Source organism: Narcine bancroftii, chromosome 1, assembly GCF_036971445.1.
Source record: "Narcine bancroftii isolate sNarBan1 chromosome 1, sNarBan1.hap1, whole genome shotgun sequence".
NCBI classification, from domain to species: domain Eukaryota; kingdom Metazoa; phylum Chordata; class Chondrichthyes; order Torpediniformes; family Narcinidae; genus Narcine; species Narcine bancroftii.
In genome coordinates, this window is record NC_091469.1 from 206130105 (window position 1) to 206152283 (window position 22179).

General features: G+C 41.7%; 1 protein-coding gene across 6 annotated transcripts in view; it reads right to left on the reverse strand.

The window, feature by feature from the left end:
- Window positions 1-22179, reverse strand: part of LOC138738640 (uncharacterized) — a 91112-nt gene that overhangs the window by 45622 nt on the left and 23311 nt on the right. For 4 of the 6 annotated variants that reach the window (XM_069889248.1, XM_069889280.1, XM_069889266.1 and 1 more), the window contains one exon: window positions 13387-13951. In XM_069889248.1, coding sequence (XP_069745349.1) covers window positions 13387-13904 — 518 coding nt within the window. In that variant the 5' untranslated portion in view covers window positions 13905-13951. Of the gene's footprint in view, window positions 1-13386; window positions 13952-16432; window positions 16584-19526; window positions 19594-22179 lie in introns of all 6 variants that reach the window. The other 2 variants (XM_069889274.1, XM_069889276.1) reach the window with 2 other exon arrangements.

The window sequence follows — 22179 nt, forward strand, 5'->3', positions numbered from 1 at the left end:
GGACAAATTAGGTCCTATCAACGTGCAGTGACATAGAGGCCATGAGTTGAAGGGGGAACACACAAAAGTTTATCTTGGCAATTATTTCTTGCTCCAAGCGGAAGGACCTAAACCAGACCTTCACAAATCAAGACAGAGGTGGGAGTCAGACCTAGGAATAACATTGATGAGTAGTGCTGGTCCAACATGTCGGATCAGCATGACTGCAATCATTAATGCGTGGTACAGGCTGCCTCGATACAAGTTGTACCTGACGCCACAAAAATTGAATAGATCTAAACCAGAATTGTCAGACCAATGCTTCTCATGTGGCATTGAGACAGGAACCTTTGTGCATGCTATCTGGACATGAACCAAAGTGAAACCCTTCTAGGTGGAACTAGGCTAAGTCCTATAAAATAATTGTAGGTAAAGAATTCCCACAGGACCAAGAGCTGTTCCTGTGGGGAAACATAATGGACATTAGTCTGTCCAAATTTCAAATACAATTCATAATAATCGCATTGGCTTTGGCCAGGAAGTACATAGCGGCTACCTGGAAATCCAACTCCTGCTGGAACATAGAAATACAAAGCTATGCTCCCCTCAAGAAAATTACTTACAACTTAAGAAAAAAAGTATAACACTTTTGTGAAAATTTGGCCTCCATGCTTAAATTTCATAGGAGCACCACTATAGTGTGGACCATCATGCCTCGTCACCCTACCTTCCCCGGCTATCCCTCAGTCGGTGGGGAGGGGTCCATCCCATCCCAACAAGAAAAAAGAATTTGGAAGAGGGAACTGAATCAGGTTGGCTTTCCGAATCATTCAAGAGGAGAAAACAGCCTGCGCACTGGCCGCTGTGCTGTGACAAACCCATAAGCTCCCAATATATGTTTCATACCTTTGTTGTGAGTATCTTCAATGTCATGTGGTTGGTTAAGTGTTAAGTATTAAATGTTGAGGGTGTGGTGGGGAGCTTGAACTTATATCGAATTGATCATTGCAAACTGTGGTCATTGCTGATACTGTTAACATTGACACTGATCATGTTGATAACTTTGAGTTTAAGTTTGGAAATGCATAAATAAAATATTCAAAATAAAATGCTGAGTGGAATTGCTGTCCCAAAAATTCAAAAATTATAATCTCAGGTTTAAACTTTCTAATGTGAGAAAGAAAAACTTCTCGGCATTTAACCAGATGATTTATTCTCACGACATTCCACGACAAGGTCTTAATACCTTTGGCCATCTGAGACATTAGAAATCAATAATACAAACTTATTAAAAGTGATGGCATGCTCAATAAAAACAAATAGCTAATATAGCTTCTCAGAAAAAAACCTTTACTAAACTAACAAAGCACCCCCCAGAAAATCCCAACTGCCTGTAGCAGCAGCACACAGTCAAAACCATGCCCCAAAACACACTTTTGGCCAAAATCCCATAAATATAGAAACAAGGTAAGAAGCTCGCACAGCTGCAAACTAGTTAAAAGAAAATATGAAAAATCCCATGGATTCAGTATTTAATTACTAACCAAAAATATTAATGATAATTTAAGGGAAAAGAAATGAGAGGTGAACCTCCCTTTCTTTAATATATTTTATATGAAAAAAAGGACGTTCGTCCAATAAAACGAAAACGTATTTTGGATTATATTAAAAAGTTGAAGGTAGATATTGCATTTTTACAAGAAAATCATTTGACAGAGAAAGAACATTTGAAATTGAAATGAGATTGGGTAGGTCATGTGATTGTTTCTTCTTTCAATTCGAAAGCCAGAGGGGTTGTGATTTTGATAAATAAAAAAGTACCCTTTGCTTTGGACACTTTTTTTGCTAATGCTGACAGAGCGCTGATGGTTAATTGTAAAATATTTTCTGAAACTTGGAAGTTGATAAATATTTATGCACCAAATGAAGATGATGAAGTATTTGTTACTGATGCCTTTGTACATTTGAATCAATCGAATGAGAATATTTTGATAGGAGGGGATTTTAATTGTTGTTTCGATCTATTGTTGGATAAATCTCCAAAAAACGTGAAGAAAACTAAAATGGCCAAAAGAATAAATGAGACGATGAGAGATTTGAATCTGGTAGAAATTGAATCCAATTGAAAAAGATTTTTCTTTTTCTTCTGCTCAACATAATTTATTATCTAGAATTGATTTATTTTTGGTTTCAGCACAGCTGCAGGGAAGATTTACTCATGCTGAATATAAGAGTAAAATATTGTCTGATCACTCACTGTTGTTAGTTTCTTGTCTGGGTACTGAGGTGCTTATCATTGGAGATTTAATGAAATGTTAAAAAAAACCTGACTTTGTTAAGTATGTAAGAGATCAAATTGTTTTTTAATTACAAATGAATGAAGGTTTGGTACAGAGTAAATTTCTTTTATGGGATGCTTTTAAAGCGTATTTAAGAGGTCAGATTATTAGTTATTCAGCAAAAGTCAAAAAACAATATTTGTTAGAGAGTCAAAATCCGGAAAAAGAAATTGCAATGTTAGATCAGAATAATTCCACTGAAGATAATAAGATACAATTATCTAAATTAAAACTTCATTACAGTCTTACAAATATGAAAAAATGATTCAGCATTCAAAGCAATGTTATTATGAATTGGGTGAAAGAGCGCATAAAGATTTAGCTTGGCAATTGAAAACTGAAGAAGCATCAAGAATGATTAATGCAATTAGGAAAAATTCAGAGATTACATACAAACTACAGGAAATTAATGATGAATTTTTAAAATTTTATCAAGGTTTGTATACGTCTGAAGGTACCCAAGATATGGACCAGATTGATTGTTTTTTTTATCTAATTTAAATTTACCATTATTGAATGAGACAGATATTAAGGATTTAGATAGTTCATTTACTGATTTGGAACAAAGAAGCATTGGAATCGATGCCCAGAGGGAAAGCTCCTGGAGAGGATGGGTTTACAATGGAGTTTTATAAAGAATTTAATGGCTTATTGTTTCCGGTATATATAGAAGTTTTGAACCAAGCAACTGAAATTGGTTCATTTCCAGAATCTTTTTCAAGGGCATTGATCACTGTTAATCCAAAGAAAGATAGGGACCCTTTAAAAGTGGCTTCATATAGACCAATATCTTTATTAAATGTGGACTATAAGATTGTGGCAAAGGTATTAGCTAATAGATTAGCTAATTTAATACCAAAATTAGTACATGTTGACCAAGCTGGTTTTATTAAAGGCAGATATTCTCCGGATAATATTACTAAATTGATTTCAATAATTAATGCTTCAAGACAACAGATTACCAACCAATGATATTAGCATTAGATGCGAAAAAGATTTTGACCAAGTTGAGTGGAATTTTTTTAAGGTGCCAGAAAGATTTAATTTTGGTCTGCTTTTTACTGGATGGGTTAAAGCTGTATATCCTAGTCCTTCTGGAAGAGTAATGACAAATGGACAGGTTTCACTGGCATTCAATTTGTCTCGATCAACTGTTGCCCTCTCTCACCAGCTTTGTTTGCTTTGGTAATAGAACCTCTGGCTCAAGCTATAAGACAAGATTTTAATATTAATATTAAAGGAATTACAATAGGTGAACAAGAGTATAAAATTAATCTGTTTGCAGATGATGTGTTGATATATTTGTCATATCCTACAGATTCTTTAGAATCTTTACAAAATTTGTTAAATCGATATGGTATGCTTTCAGGTTATAAAGTTAATTGGAATAAAAGTGAAATATTACCTATATCAGATGAAGATTATACAGATTGCCGATGAATTACTAAATTTAGATGGTCTAATAAAATTAAATATTTATGAGTCCTAGTCAATAAAGAATATCAAGATGTATACAGTTTAAATTATATACCTTTGTTAAATAAAATTAAAGTTGATTTACATAGAGGAAAGATTTACATTAACTTTAATCGGGAGAGTTAATTGTATAAAAATGAACATATATCCTCGTATACAATATCTTTTCCAGTCTATTCCAAGGGCAATACCAAAGAAATGTTTTAAGGAATTAAATAAAGTAATTTGATTATTTTTGTGGAAAGGTAAATTGTCAAGAGTTTCTATGCAAAAATTAACATGGCGGTATGAATTGGGTGGACTTCAATTACCACATTTTCAAAATTATTATGAGGTGGCACAATTGAAATTTATCAATAGTGTAGCAGTATGCTGGTGGGGGTGGAATGGACAGAACCAGCACTAACAGCTCCAAACTCATGATAGCTAGACACAACAGGCTGGCAACTTGCCACTACAGCATAGTGACTCAGCAGCACCTTTAGGTCTGCTGAGAAGCCCTGGCCTACTCAACGTGAATGTCATGAGGTAGTACATACTCCAAATGTCATGACACCAGATCACCTGTTGTTTGTATATATCTAGCCTGACAGTGTCACATTTGTGGCCCGAAATGTGAAGTTAATAAAACATTAAACACAAGTTTTATCAGGTAAACTTCTCCGTTGTCTTTATTTTCCAGTTTCCCTTTGTTCTCCTGCTTGTGTTCTTATCTCTCTCTCATACCACGTGACTTCCAGTACATCTCAGACATATTCATTATCATGACATCCCTCCTTTAATCAGAAATAAACTTTACCTTCACTTACCAATATCCCTCGGAAACATACAAACATCGTAACTAATGGTAATACTATAACTCAACTACATAAAGTTTACTTCCTACAGCACTCATACATGCACTTTATGATATAAGATTAAATACTGTCCCAAAATTCTTATTAAAACTATGGCACAAAGTCTTCGTTTCGTTTGGGCACTTTCCAGTTTTGTTTCGGCCTGCCTGCGATATTGTCGTCGCTTCTCGGTTGTTCACTCTCAGCGTTGGAAATACTGCTCACCACGGCTTCTTGTGTTTCTGGCGCTCTAGTCACTTCATCAGGAGTGCTGGTAACTGCCTCTGGAACATCATCAGGTCTCTCAGTTTCAGCATCTCGTATTGGCCTTTCAACCTCTTCGCTCGATATATCTCTGGACTGGTACCTTTTTACACCTGATACATTTCTCTTATACAGGACTCCAGTTGGAGACTTGACTGTCACCATACTGCCACTTCTGGATACGACAGTATAGGGTTGATGGTAATAAGGTGTGTCTAGCTTACCACCAGTTTCATGCCTCACTAGAACATTATCTCCTGGCATGATGTCTGAGTACTTGGCGACATGTTTCGAATCTGTGTACAGCTTTGCTGCACCTTTCTTTTCAGAATCGTGGTCCCTCATCTCCTGGTCGTCTCGGATTTCCTTTATTTCTGGCATTTTTGTGTGGATTTTTCTCCCAAAAAGTGCTTCTGCAGGACTTTTTCCAGTGGTTGCATGAGGCATTGCTCGATAGACAGCCACATAAGATAGCAATGCTTCTCGCCAATTTTGTCCTTCTGCGTGTGCAATCCTCAATCGTTTTTCAATGGACTGATTTTGTCTCTCTACTTCTCCGTTGGCTTGCGGCCATTTCGGAGTTACTTTATGATGGTGGATACCTGTGGTCCTCATGTATTCCGCAAATGTCTCTGAAATGAATTGTGGACCATTGTCAGAGTACAATGTAACAGGTAATCCATATCTTGCGAATATCTCTGCTAACGCTTGTATTGTTTTTTCAGTGGTTGTGGACTTCAACACCACGTACTCATAGTATCTGCTGTAGTAATCTATCACTACCATAATTGATTCACCCGTCAGTAAAGGTCCAAGAAAATCAACAGCTACGTCGATCCATGGTCCTGTCGGAAGTTGCGTACTCCGGATCGGTTCTGGCGGATTATTCCTACTTGTGATTTGACATCCGTGACAAGTTTTAACAAATTTCTCTGCGTCTTTATCACAACCTGGCCACCATACCTTGGTCCTGAGGTTTTGCTTGGTACCAACAATGCCTAGGTGTCCTTCATGCGCTAAGGATACGATCTTCGGTCTCAATCTTTGCGGAATCACCAATCTGTAACCTCTTAATACACACTGTCTGATGCAACAAAGTTCGTCTCTAATGGGAATGTAAGCCTTGTGAGTACACTTGTCCCATTGTCCACTCTGTATGCATTCTCTTACTTCCATGAGTTCTGGATCACGTTCGGATTCTCTCTCGACTTCCTTCGTAGTCACAGCTTTCGGTGTCGCCTGAATAGCTTCGAAGCTCTCTGTTTCTGTTCCCAATTCTGACTTGGATTGTAGACCTCCATCCTTCACCAATCTGGACAGCGGATCTGCAATGTTTGCTTTCCCTGCAATGTAGATTACTTTATATTTGTATTTTGACCCGTTGGGTCAAAATGAGCAATTCCACTATGTGTTAGAAAGTCACCATCTGCACCAGCCATGAGGAAATATTCCAGCCCCAAAAGTACTGAGACAAGAGAAAATTCTTAACACCTTGAAGTTGTCTGAAATCCTCTGTAATCTTGTTTAGACTTTAATTTTCTTCAAGCTTCTTTCATCCTCGTCGCCAATGTCACATTTGTGGCCCGAAATGTGAAGTTAATAAAACATTAAACACAAGTTTTATCAGGTAAACTTCTCCGTTGTCTTTATTTTCCAGTTTCCCTTTGTTCTCCTGCCTGTGTTCTTATCTCTCTCTCATACCACGTGACTTCCGGTACATCTCATACATATTCATTATCATGACAGACAGCACGTCAATAAACTGCTCTTTTACTCTTTTCTGGCTTAAACTTGAGGTGTGGTCTTGTTATTCATCTTATTTCAACTTGATGTCCTTTGTCCACAACTTACATCTGCCACATTGGTGACCCCAACAAAAGTCTAACCATAGTTAGACTCAGCAAACTTTTTCTTCGCAAGCTTAAGCAACAAATGCAACATTTCTGCAAAATACATCTTGCTTGCCACAAGCTGGTCAATCGTAGATGTTACAAACACCTTCAACAGGACATCAATCAAGCAAGAGGACAGCACTTCCCTACATGGTTGACTGAACACACAGCAGGTTTGGAAAGGCAAAACTATACAACCTAAACTTGCCTCTTCAGATCTTGAGTCGTTTGTATCTCAGTAGCTGTGACTGAGGGGAGCCCCCTCGCCCGCCCACCCATGTTTCAACCAGTTACTCCCACAGTTAAAACTATTTGACCCGGGAACAACCAACGATCCCTACCCAAGAGAAGAAACCCACGTTCCTGTATTCTGATTATTTGATATTGAACAACCACCTATGTGGGCAAAGGTTGAATTGGATCAGAGTTTTGAAAATAAAACAAGTCATTTTATTTATAAATGGAATCATTTATTGTTACAAAAATACAAGTTACCTATATTGAGACATTTAATGGATATTTGGTACAACCGAGATCAACTTATAGGATCTAAAGGAAAAAATTCAGTAAAATCACCATTATATCAGAATAAATTAATTCCTTTTTCTTTAAATAACCCTTATTTTAAAAATTGGGAAATGAAAGGAGTAAGTTTGATACAGGATTGTTTTGAAGCAGGTAGATTTTCTACATTTAATAGATTATGAGAGAAGTTTGGTATTTCATCAAATTCTTTTCTTGCTTTTTATCAAGTTCAAGATTTTTTACAAACAAACTTTGGACGGGAATTGGTTTTATCAGGTCAAATGAAATTTGAAATGTTCATTGCTGATACAGAAAATAAGGGGTTTATTTCAGACATGTATAGGTTGTTGCAAGAATAAATGGACAAAATTGACGTACATAAAACTAAGGAGAAATGGGAGAAGGATTTAGATATTGTTTTGTCTTGGGAAGAATGGTCAAATATGTGTGTTGACAGTGTTACAAAATTATTTAATGTGAGATATAATATGGTTAATTATAATTTTATACATCAACTGTATTTAACTCCTGAAGAGTTGAAGAAATATGGTTTTAGTTCATCAGATTTGTGTTTTAGATGTGGGGAACAGAGAGGTACTTTCTTGCATTCTGTTTGGGTATGTAGAAAAGTTAAACCTTTTTGGGAAAAAGTTATAAAGTTTTTGAGAGATTTATTTAAAGTTGATTTGCAATTGGATCCAATATGTGTTTATTAGGTTATATGAATGTATCAATCGGAAGGTTGCAGATGGATAAACCACAATTGGATCCAATATGTGTTTATTAGGTTATATGAATGTATCAATCGGAAGGTTGCAGATGGATAAACCACAATTGGATCCAATATGTGTTTATTAGGTTATATGAATGTATCAATCGGAAGGTAGCAGATGGATAAACCACAATTGGATCCAATATGTGTTTATTAGGTTATATGAATGTATCAATCGGAAGGTTGCAGATGGATAAACCACAACTGGATCCAATATGTGTTTATTAGGTTATATGAATGTATCAATCGGAAGGTTGCAGATGGATAAACCACAATTGGATCCAATATGTGTTTATTAGGTTATATGAATGTATCAATCAGAAGGTTGCAGATGGATAAACCACAATTGGATCCAATATGTGTTTATTAGGTTATATGAATGTATCAATCGGAAGGTTGCAGATGGATAAACCACAATTGGATCCAATATGTGTTTATTAGGTTATATGAATGTATCAATCGGAAGGTTGCAGATGGATAAACCACAATTGGATCCAATATGTGTTTATTAGGTTATATGAATGTATCAATCGGAAGGTTGCAGATGGATAAACCACAATTGGATCCAATATGTGTTTATTAGGTTATATGAATGTATCAATCGGAAGGTAGCAGATGGATAAACCACAATTGGATCCAATATGTGTTTATTAGGTTATATGAATGTATCAATCGGAAGGTTGCAGATGGATAAACCACAACTGGATCCAATATGTGTTTATTAGGTTATATGAATGTATCAATCGGAAGGTTGCAGATGGATAAACCACAATTGGATCCAATATGTGTTTATTAGGTTATATGAATGTATCAATCGGAAGGTTGCAGATGGATAAACCACAATTGGATCCAATATGTGTTTATTAGGTTATATGAATGTATCAATCGGAAGGTTGCAGATGGATAAACCACAATTGGATCCAATATGTGTTTATTAGGTTATATGAATGTATCAATCGGAAGGTTGCAGATGGATAAACCACAATTGGTTTTTATACAATGAGGGTTAGCAGTAGCAAGAAAATGTACAGCCATTATGTGGAAAAATTATGTAGAGGTGAATATACAAAGATGGCATTGTGAATTACAATCGTGTTCATATTTGGAAAAAATAACTTAGAATCTGCAAAATAATTACTCTTTTTTTGTTAAAATGTGGAGTTTATATCTAGAATATATGGCCATAGATCTTAAGTAAATGATATGTACAGAGTTGGCATACCAAACAGTTAATATTAAATACCCGATTTTAAAATTTTAAGGCTCCAAGGAAGGGGGTGGGTTGGGAGGGGATAGCTTAGATGGGGGGAGGGGGAAGGGGAGTTTTTTTTTGTATGTTGTACTTTTTTATTATTATGTTTATTGCTTTAGAAAATCTTTAAATAAAATTTTCAAAAAAAAAGGATATTAACCCTTAAAAAAATGAGAAAAACATACAAGTTTTGTAAAGTTCAAACTGAACGATAATCTTTCAAAAAGTCAGCCGCAGCCTTAGTAGAAGAAAACCACTTCTTGGTGTGGTCCATTTAAGGTGATTCTCCATCTAGCTGGAAAGCACAATGATGGTTATAAGTTGACACTGTAAAGCTGAGGCATGACTTCTCTGTATGTAGAATGCTCTTTCATTACTTCAGGCGGATAGTCATCCACGATCCTAATAATCCTAGTAATTCTGATAATTTTATGTCAGGACTCTTTTAGAAGCTGATCTTTGACCTGGAACTGATGTAAACCAGGAGGAGGTTTAGAGATGAAAGATCGATGCACTCTGTTGACTTGGGGGAGTAGGCAACAAATCATGTCCAAAGACCCACAGAGAAACCCAGCGAATAATTAGGAAATCCGACCTGATTCGGTTCCCTCTTTCAAATTAATGATTCTCAAGTTGTTTCTTCTGTTTCTCGCTTCCAAGTTTGCGAACTTCTTCAATAATAAATTGAGATTTTTTAAATTCCAGATTATCAGTACGTACATCATTCAGCAGGGTATCATGAGTTTCAACAGTTCTTTCCAGTTCCTTAACTTTGGAGTCATGTTCTTTGATGAGGTCACGTAATTCACCCATAGTTTCAGTGACTTGAGCAATCAAGGCACGCATTTCTTTAGAATTCTTTTAAATTCTTTAACATCCTTACTCAAGAGCTTGATATGTTTCATCAAAGAGGCAACATCTTCTGAATAGAGGCTTCTTCTTCCTTTCTCTCAGCTTTAGCTCCACAAGTAGAAGTCATATTGAATAAATGTAAAATAAACTGAGAAAGGAATAGAACTAAAACTGTGAAAGAAACTATTAAGGAAAAAGTACTTTTAGAAAGTAAGATGTGGGAGCTGAAAATGCTACAAAAACATGTTACTCCATCCACCACCAGCTCATAGAATGCTTCAAACTCCATGCTGTCCACCAGCGCTCTCTGTGTGGAGTTTGCACATTCTCCCTGTAACCACGTAAGTTTCCCCTGGGTGCTCCGGTTTCCTCACTCCACCCACAGATGTGCAGTGTCAGTGGGTGAATTGGCTGCTGTAACTTTCCACCAGTGAATGGTTGAGGGATAGAATCTGGGGGAGTTGAGGGGACTGTGGAGAGAATAGACGGGATAAGTGTAAATGAGTGCACAGATTTGGTAGGCTACAGGACCGGTTTCTTGCTGCTCTTACCGTGTAACATGTGCTCCCTTCAATGTGAAGTATGTTGCCAGACATAATGTCATATAGACCACCACTGATACACCAGCTGGGCACAGTGGTGACTACTGACTCAGCACCAGAGACCGTGGGCACATGAATAACTGAAGTGGTTGCTCTTCAGACCGCATCTGAGGAGTGCAGCATTGTTGGAGCTGCTGAGTCTCAGCTGGGATGTAAATGGATGCTTCGCTGAGGTGAAGACCATCAGTGGCCCTGTTCCTAGATAACTCATCATTCACTAAAGCAGGTCAAGTGTGAATGGAGTGGAGTTCTGATTCACAGCCAGAGACTGACTGGCTTCCTTCATTAGAACTGCTGCCCCAATCCTTCAGAATTAGTCCTGATGCATACAGCAACATTCTAGCACCATGCATTTATGTGACTCTGCATGACTTAGGCCATTCCAGAGAACTTTTCAGCCAATCATCCACCTTCTAGTTGATGCAGGAAACAATATGTGCTCAGTAAGCTCCCACACACAGCAATGTGACAAGGACAAGATAATTGAGTTCTGTGCTGAGGATTGAGGGATAAATTCCTTCACTCTTCATCAGAGTAGTGCCATGGGGCGTGTCACCTGACCCTGCAGAAGCAGGCTTTGATGATCCATCTGTGAGCCAGCATCTCCGCCAAAGCCGCAGTACCTCAGTACTGAACCAGTATGCCAGGAGGGGTTTTGTGACCTGTTCCCACATCCTCTGGAAGTTACTACAAAGGCAAGAAGTTACTCACTGTGTCCAGTCAGTTTACCAGACTGCATTCTGCAGCAGATACTGAGGAAGTCAATTTTGGCAGAACAATGACTTGAATCCTGAAATAATATGCTTGTAAGTCTGCTTTAAACCAATAGCTTTTATAAACCTTCACTAGAAATTGGCTTGTGCACAAGTTTATACCAAATACAACAGGTTTGCTCCTTTGAATATAGATACTTTCCGAGGATTAACACACAAAAACAATTTATGTTTTATAAGGCCTCAACATCTCCCAAACCTCTCCACAGACATCAAAATATTTCTGAAGTGAAGTCATTACTATGAACTGAAAGAAACCACAGTCAGTGTATGGTGTATATTGCCCCAGCAAGAAGCTGGTCCAAGATCATCTGCTTCAGTAATTTTGCTTCAGTTGAATTTAATAGCTTATTGTCACATGCACTGAGATACAGTGACAAAATTTAGTGTGCTCTCCAGGGAAATCAACCCATTCTTAAGTACAGCAAGTAGTGCAAAACAGAAAAAAAATCAGTTAAAGCAGTGTAAGGGCTGTATTATTTTACTAGTGAAAGGTCCGTTTAAGATAACAGAGGGGAAGAAACTGTCCTTGAACCTGGTGGTGCATGTCTTCCTACTTATGTATCTTCTGCCCAATGGGAGAGGGGAGATAAGAGTGTGAGCAGGGAGGGATGGGTCTTTTAAACAAAATCTGTCAGAGTACCAGGGAATCATTCCCATCAGGAAAGCAACAAAGAGGACATGGATATAGTGCAGAAGATAAGGAGAATCCCGTGAGATTCTATGCACTTTATGAGTAAATGCATTTTATAGTAAAAGACTAGGTCCCCTTAAGGATGAAAAGTTAAACAAAAAGGTCTGCAGCTGCTGGGTCAAGCGCAATAACCAAATGTATTGGAGAAACTCAGCAGGTCATGCAGCATCTATAAGAAGTGAAGGGTAACCAACATTTTAGGCCAGGGGCCTTCACTAGGGATGAGCAAAATCAAGCAGGCAGCCAAATAAAAGGGTGGAAGGAGGGGTGAGGATAGGAGAGGAAGGAGGAAGGGACAGGGGGAGGAGCACAGGTGAACAGGTAAGAGGTCAGGTGGAATCAAGTAGAAGAGAAAAAGGCTGAGAAGAGATGGGGAAAGGGAAGGGGGTAATACAAGTGAGGTACCAGAAGACTGAAACTGGTTAATGCTGTGCCTTCATTAAAGATGGACAGCAAGGACAAGCCAGTAAACTGCACACCAGTGATGAGAATATCACTGGAGAGAATTCTGATAGATGGGTTTATTTGCATTTGGAGAGGCAGGGACAGATCAGGGACAGTGAGCATGGCTTTGTGCATGTGAAGTGATGTCTTGCAAATTGACTGAGCCTTTTTAAGATGTAATCATGAGGATTGCTGAGGTTAAGGTGGTGGATGTTGTCTACGTGGACTTTAGCAAGGCCTGTGACAAAGACCTGCATGATGTGTTTGCTAGTCCTGAAGGTCAAAAACAGGCAATGTTGGGTAGACAGCCTGGGCAGAATATGAGACCTGCTGAGTTCCTCCAACATTTCTGAGTTTTTACTACCTCAACTCACTCTCCTCAACCCAGCCAGCATGGTCAGTTTGGGCTGAAGGGCCTGCTTATGCACTGTGAAACTCTATGACACCATGATTTTGATAAAAATTTAATTTTACCTTGTAGTCTAGACTGAGCCTTGGTTTCGTCCATCAGATGGCGTCTGCTACAGCGCGACACTGCCTCAGCACTACAGCAAACTGTCGGAGCAGGATTGCCCTCAGCTCAGGAATGGGACCTGAACCCTGCATCTTCCCTGCCAAAGGAAGGAGCTGACAGTCTCTTACCCAAATGTTCACACCCTGTTTCACTTGGAATTAAGAGAACTGACCTTGCAAGTGTTCCACTGGTGGCAGTTGATACCTGGGAAGACTGTTCAGTGTGGCTGATATTCCATGCAGTTAGTTCTGCGCCGGATTTGGTTGGGACATGCAGGTAGGGTAGGCTGACATTCTCAGAAATCATCCGTAGACCTTCTGCAGAAGGATCTGAGGGCTGGTGTATTTTCAGTGGAGAGGTAACATTGCTGGTCAGGTCTGTGGCCTTCATCATTGTGAATGCTCTGCTAAGGTTTGAGCGAAGGTTGGTAGGAGCTGAATGCTGCTGAGGAAGAGGTGGGGCCTTCACGGTGCCAAGAGTTTCTGGTGTTGGGGAGAGATTCATTGTGAATGCTGTTGCTCGTGGGAAGGTTCTTAACATAGCCTTTCGAAGATAGAGGAAGGATTTCCCTGTGGACAACGCTTCAGGTGGGACAAGCGTCGACATCACTGGATCCTGCAACGTCACAGACTCCAATGACAGTTGGTCAACTGATGGCTTAGGGCTCCGTCCTTCAGACTGTATTCTCATTGCTTCACTGGACAGGGGGCCAAGCGATTGGTGAGGTCTTGTTGAAGCTGAAATAGATACAATACATGTCCAATTATGGGACTGCCTGGCAGTATATTCCCCATTAGTAGAGGGTGAGAGCGTAGGGAGATGTGGGAATGTCAAACTGGGTTCATTGTGAACCACTCCGGTCTGAGGGTGCAATATCAAAACAGAAAAACCACTGAAGGCCAAAAAAACCAAAGTGCAGATGCTGGAGATCAGACCAAAGAAAATCAGACACTGCTGGAAACACTTCAGCAGGTTAGGCAGCATCTGTGGGGAGAGCAACAAAGATAAGGCTTCCGTTGAAAGTCCCTGCAAGTTACTCTATTTCTCACCTTGCAAATGCTGCCTAGCCACTTCAGTGTATCCAGCACTGTTACTTCATTTGGTGTGGACTGAGGATGATTTCTCCATGCCTCTGAGATGGTCAGCAAGGCTTTCTGAGTGCCTGAACACTCTCCTCTGAGGATTCAGTGCTCACCTCTGTGGTCTCACCCATCAAATGGTCCCACCTTGCCCCCTGGACCTACTTCCTAATCTCATCCTCCCTGTCCCCCAGTCACCTGGACTTACCCTCCCTGGGTCCCCCACACCCACCTCTCCTCTGTCCCACTGCTTCCCTGCAACCCCCCCCCCCCCCCAGGATCCCACAAACCCCAATTCACCCATCCCCCACTAGTCCAACACCCGCCAGATCCCCACATCTCCTGATCCCACACACCACACCACCCCCTCCTATCCCATAACCCACCCTTCCCCCCCAATGGGAAGCACATTGTGGTGAGTTTCTTGGCTAGAAGTTGTGGCACAGTTTTGTACCTTAGGTTGTGATCTGTCAATAGAACTTCTGTTGAGGTTATAATGGACGTCAGAGGAAGCCCCAACCTGTATCTCTGTCTACAGACATGCATCTCCCCTTGACCCCCCCCCTCCCAATCCTCCATTCCACCCTCTCCCAACCTCAGCACCAATTCCCCAACACCAGCCTTCTTGTCCAAAACTGAGCAGAGGATACTGTTTAAATCTCCAGCAAGTGGCTGATTGAAGCCTGTTCCCTTTACATCCAGTCCTCACTTAACACCTGGAAAATATTCAAACTATCTTTCCTAAAGTGTAATAGAGCCACATTCTATTTGACAGACACCCAATTTTATGTTGATGAAATACACAGTGGTGGTTTTTAGATCAGCAGCCAAAAGTCTGACCATTGATCCAGAGGCACAAGTTTGAATCCCATCACAGCAGCTGGGGAACATAAATTCAAGTAAGTAAATAAATCTGGAATTAAAATCCAGTAGCAGTAAACTGCCAGATTGTTATTTGGATCATTAATGTTCTCTAGAGATGAGAATCAACCTTCTTTACCAAGCCCAATCTGTGTGAGGTTACTGACCACAAAAGGCAGCAACTCTTAAATTTTCCTTCAGTTGAAAGAGAATTAGAAATGAATGGGCGAGAAATGTTGGCAAAATCTGCAACCAGTGAACAAATGAAATAAAATCTAATTGCTAACAGGTGCGGTATGATGTGTGCCTGCTCAGACACACACCAGCCAACATCTCAGATAGTTCCTACGTTCACATCGGCAGCTGCACACTGTTAAATTTCTACAAGCCAGGGATAACGTCTGAGTAGAAAATAAACTGCTGGAGGAACTCAACTGGTCAGACACTAGCTGTGGAGCAAAATGGATGGTTGATGTTCCAGGCTAAGACATTGCTTCAGGAATGAGTGCCTCCAGCAGTTAGTTTTTTTTTGCATTCGATTCAGCAACTGCATTCTCTATTACATTGGAGTGCACAGGGTATACAACTCCCTTCAGGTGTGGAGAGCTCTCTCCATCTGCAGAAGGGTTAGATGGACCTGAAATCTCTTGGTCCGTTCTGTGACCAGTCCTCATCTCTATAGAAACCCTCCATGAATGCAGATGGGGTATGGTAGTAGTAAATCCTGAGTTCAAACCAGGTATGGGGGCTGCAAAAGAATTGGATTGATGTTCAAAGACAGCTAGTTTCACAGCTGTCTTTCAGGAGGGAATCTGCCGTCCTGAAGTGGTCTGATTTGGTCACAATCTCAGGTTACAGGATAAAATAAGGTGGTCCTCTAGACTAGACTAATTCCTGGGATGGGTGTGTGATCTGTCACGAGTGGGTCATGAAAGTCAATCTAAATTCTTCAGAGTTTAGAAAATGGGTGATATTATTGAAACAAGATCCTTAGGGAGCTCATTGGGGTAGATGTTGAGATGATTCACTAGTGGGAGATTCCCAAATGAAGGAACAAAGCAACGTGATATAGTTGTTTAAAATTGTGGTCTGACCAAAGTTCTTCACATAGTGGGAGGTGACGTCTTCTATCCAAGGGTTGAGGAGACTACATCACCGAAGGGACCATCTCATGCTCCTTGTGAGATGTGGGTGCTGCATTCATTGGGAGAGTGGAGGGTGGCTGGTGCTGTGTGGATGGTGAGAAAACTTTGGGATGTCAGGGGGTGAGTCACTCACCAAAGGATAATCAGTCTCTGCCCTGCTCTGTAGCTGCAGTGTTCCATTCCAATACATTTCTTGTATTAACTGCTGTTTTACAATTAACTTCCTTGGCAGATCTATCACCTATTGTTGGTCAGCTTGCAGATCTCTCAAGGGAACACCTTTCCTGTTAAAAATATGATGTGTATTTCAGAGCGTCTATGTATATACTTGGCAACAATGATGAAGAATTGTTGCTGACAGTCTTCATGGCACAAGCATTTGACAAACATTTTGGATCATGAATGGATCACTGCCAAAACCGGACAGAATTTGTAAACATCAGGCTGGCTGCAAATGCAGCCATATGTAGCTGGAAGACATCAATAAACTTCAAAGATAGCCACACAATGCTAAGTCAACATTCACCACAAATAAATGCCATAGAGTAGCAAAGTTATTATCATGAGTTCCTGCAGAGACAAAGCCCAGTCTTCATAACAAAGTCACCCTCCATCATTCTGTCCTAAAGGTGTCACACTGAATGGGATAAGCTCAGGGCAGATCTAGCAACCCATGACAAAGTGTGACCAGAAATCTCCACCCATAACATGTCACATCCCTCAGCCGACTGTCACAGTGAACCTTGGTGATTGACCCAGCTCATTGGAGAAGCAGAAACTTATTGACCAGCAGGCATGCTAAACCTGCAGGGGTTCAGCTCAGTGAGTCGGCAATACAGAACCTCCATAGTGCAAATAAAAAAAACTGCAGCTCCTAGAAATCTGAAACAAATGCTCAAAATGCTCAGCAGGTCAGACAGCATCCATGAAGAGAGAAACCTTTAATGCTGCTGTCCCAAAATATTGGCTGAGTCCCAATCTGCTCTATTTCTCTTCCTACATTAACACTTCCATGGCACGAGTCAACCTTCTCTGGAACTGCCGCGTTGGGCCTTGGTCCCTCCCTAAATAAGGAGGAGAAATGGCTCCCACCAACGGACTGCACAGGGATTTCAGGCTTCCATCGTCCGCTCCAGGAATTTAAACATAGAATCCAGCAGGGGGATCCCATACAGCACTGAGGGAGTTAGGAGAATCGGGGTGGGGGAAGTTGTGGGGAATGTGGGTGAGAATAGACACAGAGAAATAAGGGGGGAGTGGCATTGATGAGACTGCACTGAGGGGCAGCAGAGAATTTGCAGACTGAATGGCCTCCTTCACTGTCATTGGGAATAAGAATTCAAACTATAGGTAATAATAAAACAATAATAAAAGAAAGGTCACAACCTCTCCTGGTTCAAAATGAACAATATTTCAGAACAGTGGAGAGAGTAGAGGGCACCAAGTTCCTTGGAGTCCACTTAACTAGTGACTTATTGTGGACACTCCTTATTTGTCAGGAAGGCGCAACAGCGACTGCACTTCCTGAGATGACCGAAGCCGGCAAGGCACCATTATGTCAACCTTCTACAGAAGCTCTATAGAGAGCGTCCTTGCCAGCCGCATCACAGTGTGGTACGGTTGCTGCAGAGAAATGGATCGGAGGCCAATCCACAGGAGCATATGAGTGGCAGAGAGGATCACTGGAGTCTCCCTCCCCCACCAACCCTCGTCGACGTGATCTACTGGGATCACTGTCTGAAGAGGGCAAGCAAACTCATTGAGGACCCCTTCCACCCTGCACACAGCATCTTTCAGCTGATCCCACTGAGCAAGAGATACAGGAGTATTAGAGCCAGCGCTGCCAGGCTGAGGAACAGCTTCTTCCCACGGGCAGTGAGATGCTGAATGACCAAAGGAACTGCTCACACTGACCCTCTGGAAAGAAAAAAAGAAAATTTTTTGTGTGTATGAATACTTGTCCTGCTAACTGTATGGATTACTTGTCTCTGTATGTGCGTTATGTCTGGTTGTGGGTCTGCACGCTTTGCACTGAGGACCGGAGAACGCCATTTTGTCGGGTTGCACTTGTGCAATCTTCAGTTTTCTTCAGGCTGACTTCCAGGCCAAACATTTTGGCAGTTTCCGCAAAACAGGACATCAAGCGCTGAAGAGCTGGCTCTGAATGGGCAACTAAAGCGGCATCGTCTGCAAAGAGTAGTTCGCAGAAAAGTTTCTCTTGTGTCTTGGTGTGAGCAGTCAGCCTGAAGAAAACTGAAGTCCTCCATCAGCCAGCTCCCCACCATGACTACCAGCCCCCCCACATCTCCATCGGGCACACAAAACTCAAAACGGTCAACCAGTTTACCTATCTCGGCTGCACCATTTCATCAGATGCAAGGATCGACAACGAGATAGACAACAGACTCGCCAAGGCAAATAGCGCCTTTGGAAGACTACACAAAAGAGTCTGGAAAAACAACCAACTGAAAAACCTCACAAAGATAAGCGTATACAGAGCCGTTGTCATACCCACACTCCTGTTCGGCTCCGAATCATGGGTCCTCTACCGGCATCACCTACGGCTCCTAGAACGCTTCCACCAGCGTTGTTTCTGCTCCATCCTCAACATTCATTGGAGTGCCTTCATCCCTAACGTCAAAGTACTCGAGATGGCAGAGGTCGACAGCATCGAGTCCACGCTGCTGAAGATCCAGCTGCGCTGGGTGGGTCACATCTCCAGAATGGAGGACCATCGCCTTCCCAAGATCATGTTATATGGCGAGCTCTCCACTGGCCATCGTGACAGAGGTGCACCAAAGAAGAGGTACAAGGACTGCCTAAAGAAATCTCTTGGTGCCTGCCACATTGACCACTGCCAGTGGGCTGATATCGCCTCAAACCGTGCATCTTGGCGCCTCACAGTTCGGCGGGCAGCAACCTCCTTTGAAGAAGACCGCAGAGCCCACCTCACTGACAAAAGGCAAAGGAGGAAAAACCCAACACCCAACACCAACCAACCAATTTTCCCCTGCAACCGCTGCAACTGTGTCTGCCTGTCCCGCATTGGACTTGTCAGCCACAAACGAGTCTGCAGCTGACGTGGACATTTACCCCCTCCATAAATCTTCGTCCGCGAAGCCAAGCCAAAGAAGAAGACTTGTGCAATCAGATGACAACAAACTTGACTTCACTTAACTTACATATCGGATATATTTTCAGCATCATTTTTTCATTAAAGTATTTACCTCATTCTGTCTCTCATGTTTCTGGTTAGGAGGAAGTAACTTCTATAAAATGTTACATTTCTTCACACTAGATAAGGCAAGAATATGACAGAAAATATTAATAATCTTCAATTTTGAAGGATATTTGTCTGTGTTCTGGGGTTTTGATATTTGGAGGCTTTTCAATCATCGATGTAAGCTAACAATCAACTTATGCCAAACACTCCAGACAGGACTGACAGTGACCATTCCCAGAGTTGTGTTCACACCTCACACAAACCCCCTCCCCCTCCATCAACTACATCTATACTACTTGCTGCCCCGACGTTAATGGACACGTCAAACCCCGTCCATGATCTCTTCTCCCTCCTTCCACAAGATTCACAGACAATTTTTCTCCTGCCATCATCAGACTCTTGACCAAACATCACATTAGTAGAATCATCTCCCGTCTGCTCTATTCTAACGTCTCTCCCAAACTCTAACTCAGCATTGCACTTGACTGCTGTACCATGAATGGATTGATCAGCTGGACTGCTCGCAAAACAAATTCTCATTGTGACAATAAACTTGAACATGAATTTGAACTTAAATCTACTGTCACTGGGAATATTGACCACAAGCAATGGGACAAGACTCACTTATCCAGCACCTGGGGGTGGGTCATACACAGTGCAAGAGATGTCTGGATTCAGAGTTTAACCAAAGTAGAAGCCATCGCCTTTCTGGAATCTGCTCGGAGAAGGGATGAAGGTGTTTTTCAAATGAATTGATGGAATGGAGTTGGGAAGTTCTTGGTCCAAGGTGGCTGCACACTCCTGTAAAGTTCTTCTTTGGCTTGCCCCACTGTGATTCTGGGAGAATATTTTCGGCGACACTAGGTAGTATTCTATTTAGGAGAATCCTAGCGAAGATTTTGCCTGCAATGGAGAGCAGCGTGATTCCCCTGTAGTTTGAGCAGTCTGATTTCTCGTCTTTGTTTTTGTACAGGGTGATGATGATGGCATCACGAAGGTCCTGAGGCAGTTTTCCTTGGTCCCAACAAAGCTTGAAAAACTCATGCAGTTTGACATGCAGAGTTTTGCCGCCAGCCTTCCAGACCTCTGGGGGGGGATTCCATCCATACCTGCTGCTTTGCCACTTTTCAGTTGTTCATTTGCCTTATATGTCTCATCCTGGGTGAGGACCTCATCCAGCTCTAGCCTTAGGGGCTGTTGAGGGAGCTGTAAAGTACAAAAAGATGAAAGGATGCGAATGAGCTCTGACAATGATCCTAGAAAAATGCTAAATCACCAGTGCATTCTTTGCATTTGCCACATGATGCAGGCGCATCATCAAAAATGATGCTGAAAATATATCAGATATGTAAGTTAAGTGAAGTCAAGTTTGTTGTCATCTGATTGCACAAGTCTTCTTCTTTGGCTTGGCTTCGCGGACGAAGATTTATGGAGGGGGGTAAATGTCCACGTCAGCTGCAGGCTCGTTGGTGGCTGACAAGTCCGATGCGGGACAGGCAGGCGCGGTTGCAGGGGAAAATTGGTGGGTTGGTGTTGGGTGTTGGGTTTTTCCTCCTTTGCCTTTTGTCAGTGAGGTGGGCTCTGCGGTCTTCTTCAAAGGAGGTTGCTGCCCGCCCAACTGTGAGGCGCCAAGATGCACGGTTGGAGGCGAGATCAGCCCACTGGCGGTGGTCAACGTGGCAGGCACCAAGAGATTTCTATCGGCCTGTTTGTGAAACTGAAGGATCCAAAGGTGTTCAACCTCTCTGCCGTATTAGTGATCAACCCGAACAAAGAGAACGAGCAGGAGCCTGCTCGTGAATTGGCTTCGACATCACAGAACAGATTCAGTATAACACTACAAGGATGCAAAACAATACAAAGGAAATGAAGCAACTCGTTTATACTCAGCAAGCTCCCACAGACAACAATGTAATGCTGACCCATATCAGGGGAAGTGTCTTGCTCTATGTCACAAACCTGCCAGGCCACCACAATGAGTTGTAGTCAATCCCTCAGAGAGACCATACTTCCTATTACAACACACCACCTCCCTCCCACACCAAAAACCAGACGCTTGGAGGTGGTGTAAATCTGAAACAACATCAGAGAATGCTGGAAACACTCTGTAGGTCAGGCTGCACCCATGGAGAGAGAGTGACACAAGGTTAATATTTCAGGCTTTGTCAATGGGAAAAAGTGTTTGAAGCTGCAGAGAGGGAGAGGGGTGGATAGAACAAAGGGAATGTCTGTGATAGGAGGGGTCCAAGGCTGCCCAGGCAATGAAATGGCCTCTGGAGACACCTGTTTAACCACAGCGGTTCAAACTGGAGACATGTAGGCAGTGGGAGGGCAGTGAAGGAGAATAAGCTCCTGAGATGCAGAGAATAGAGCAGCAGTAGCGGCACACCACCATAGCAATCAGGCTGGCACTCTGGGCAGTAAGCACAACCAAGAGCCAGAAGACTGCGCAGCGGCACTGGCCCCAGTAAGCAAAACGGCGGCTAAGGCAGTGCAGGGGCCAACATCCCCAACATGGCGCTGGTCCCGTGGCACAGCTAACAGATAGGGACAGCACACGGGACAGAAGGTATTGTCATGTAAGAATGCATATGACAGGTGATGATGAAGGCTGTACACCTGAGATGTGATGGTGGGGAGAGAGAGGTTAAACACCT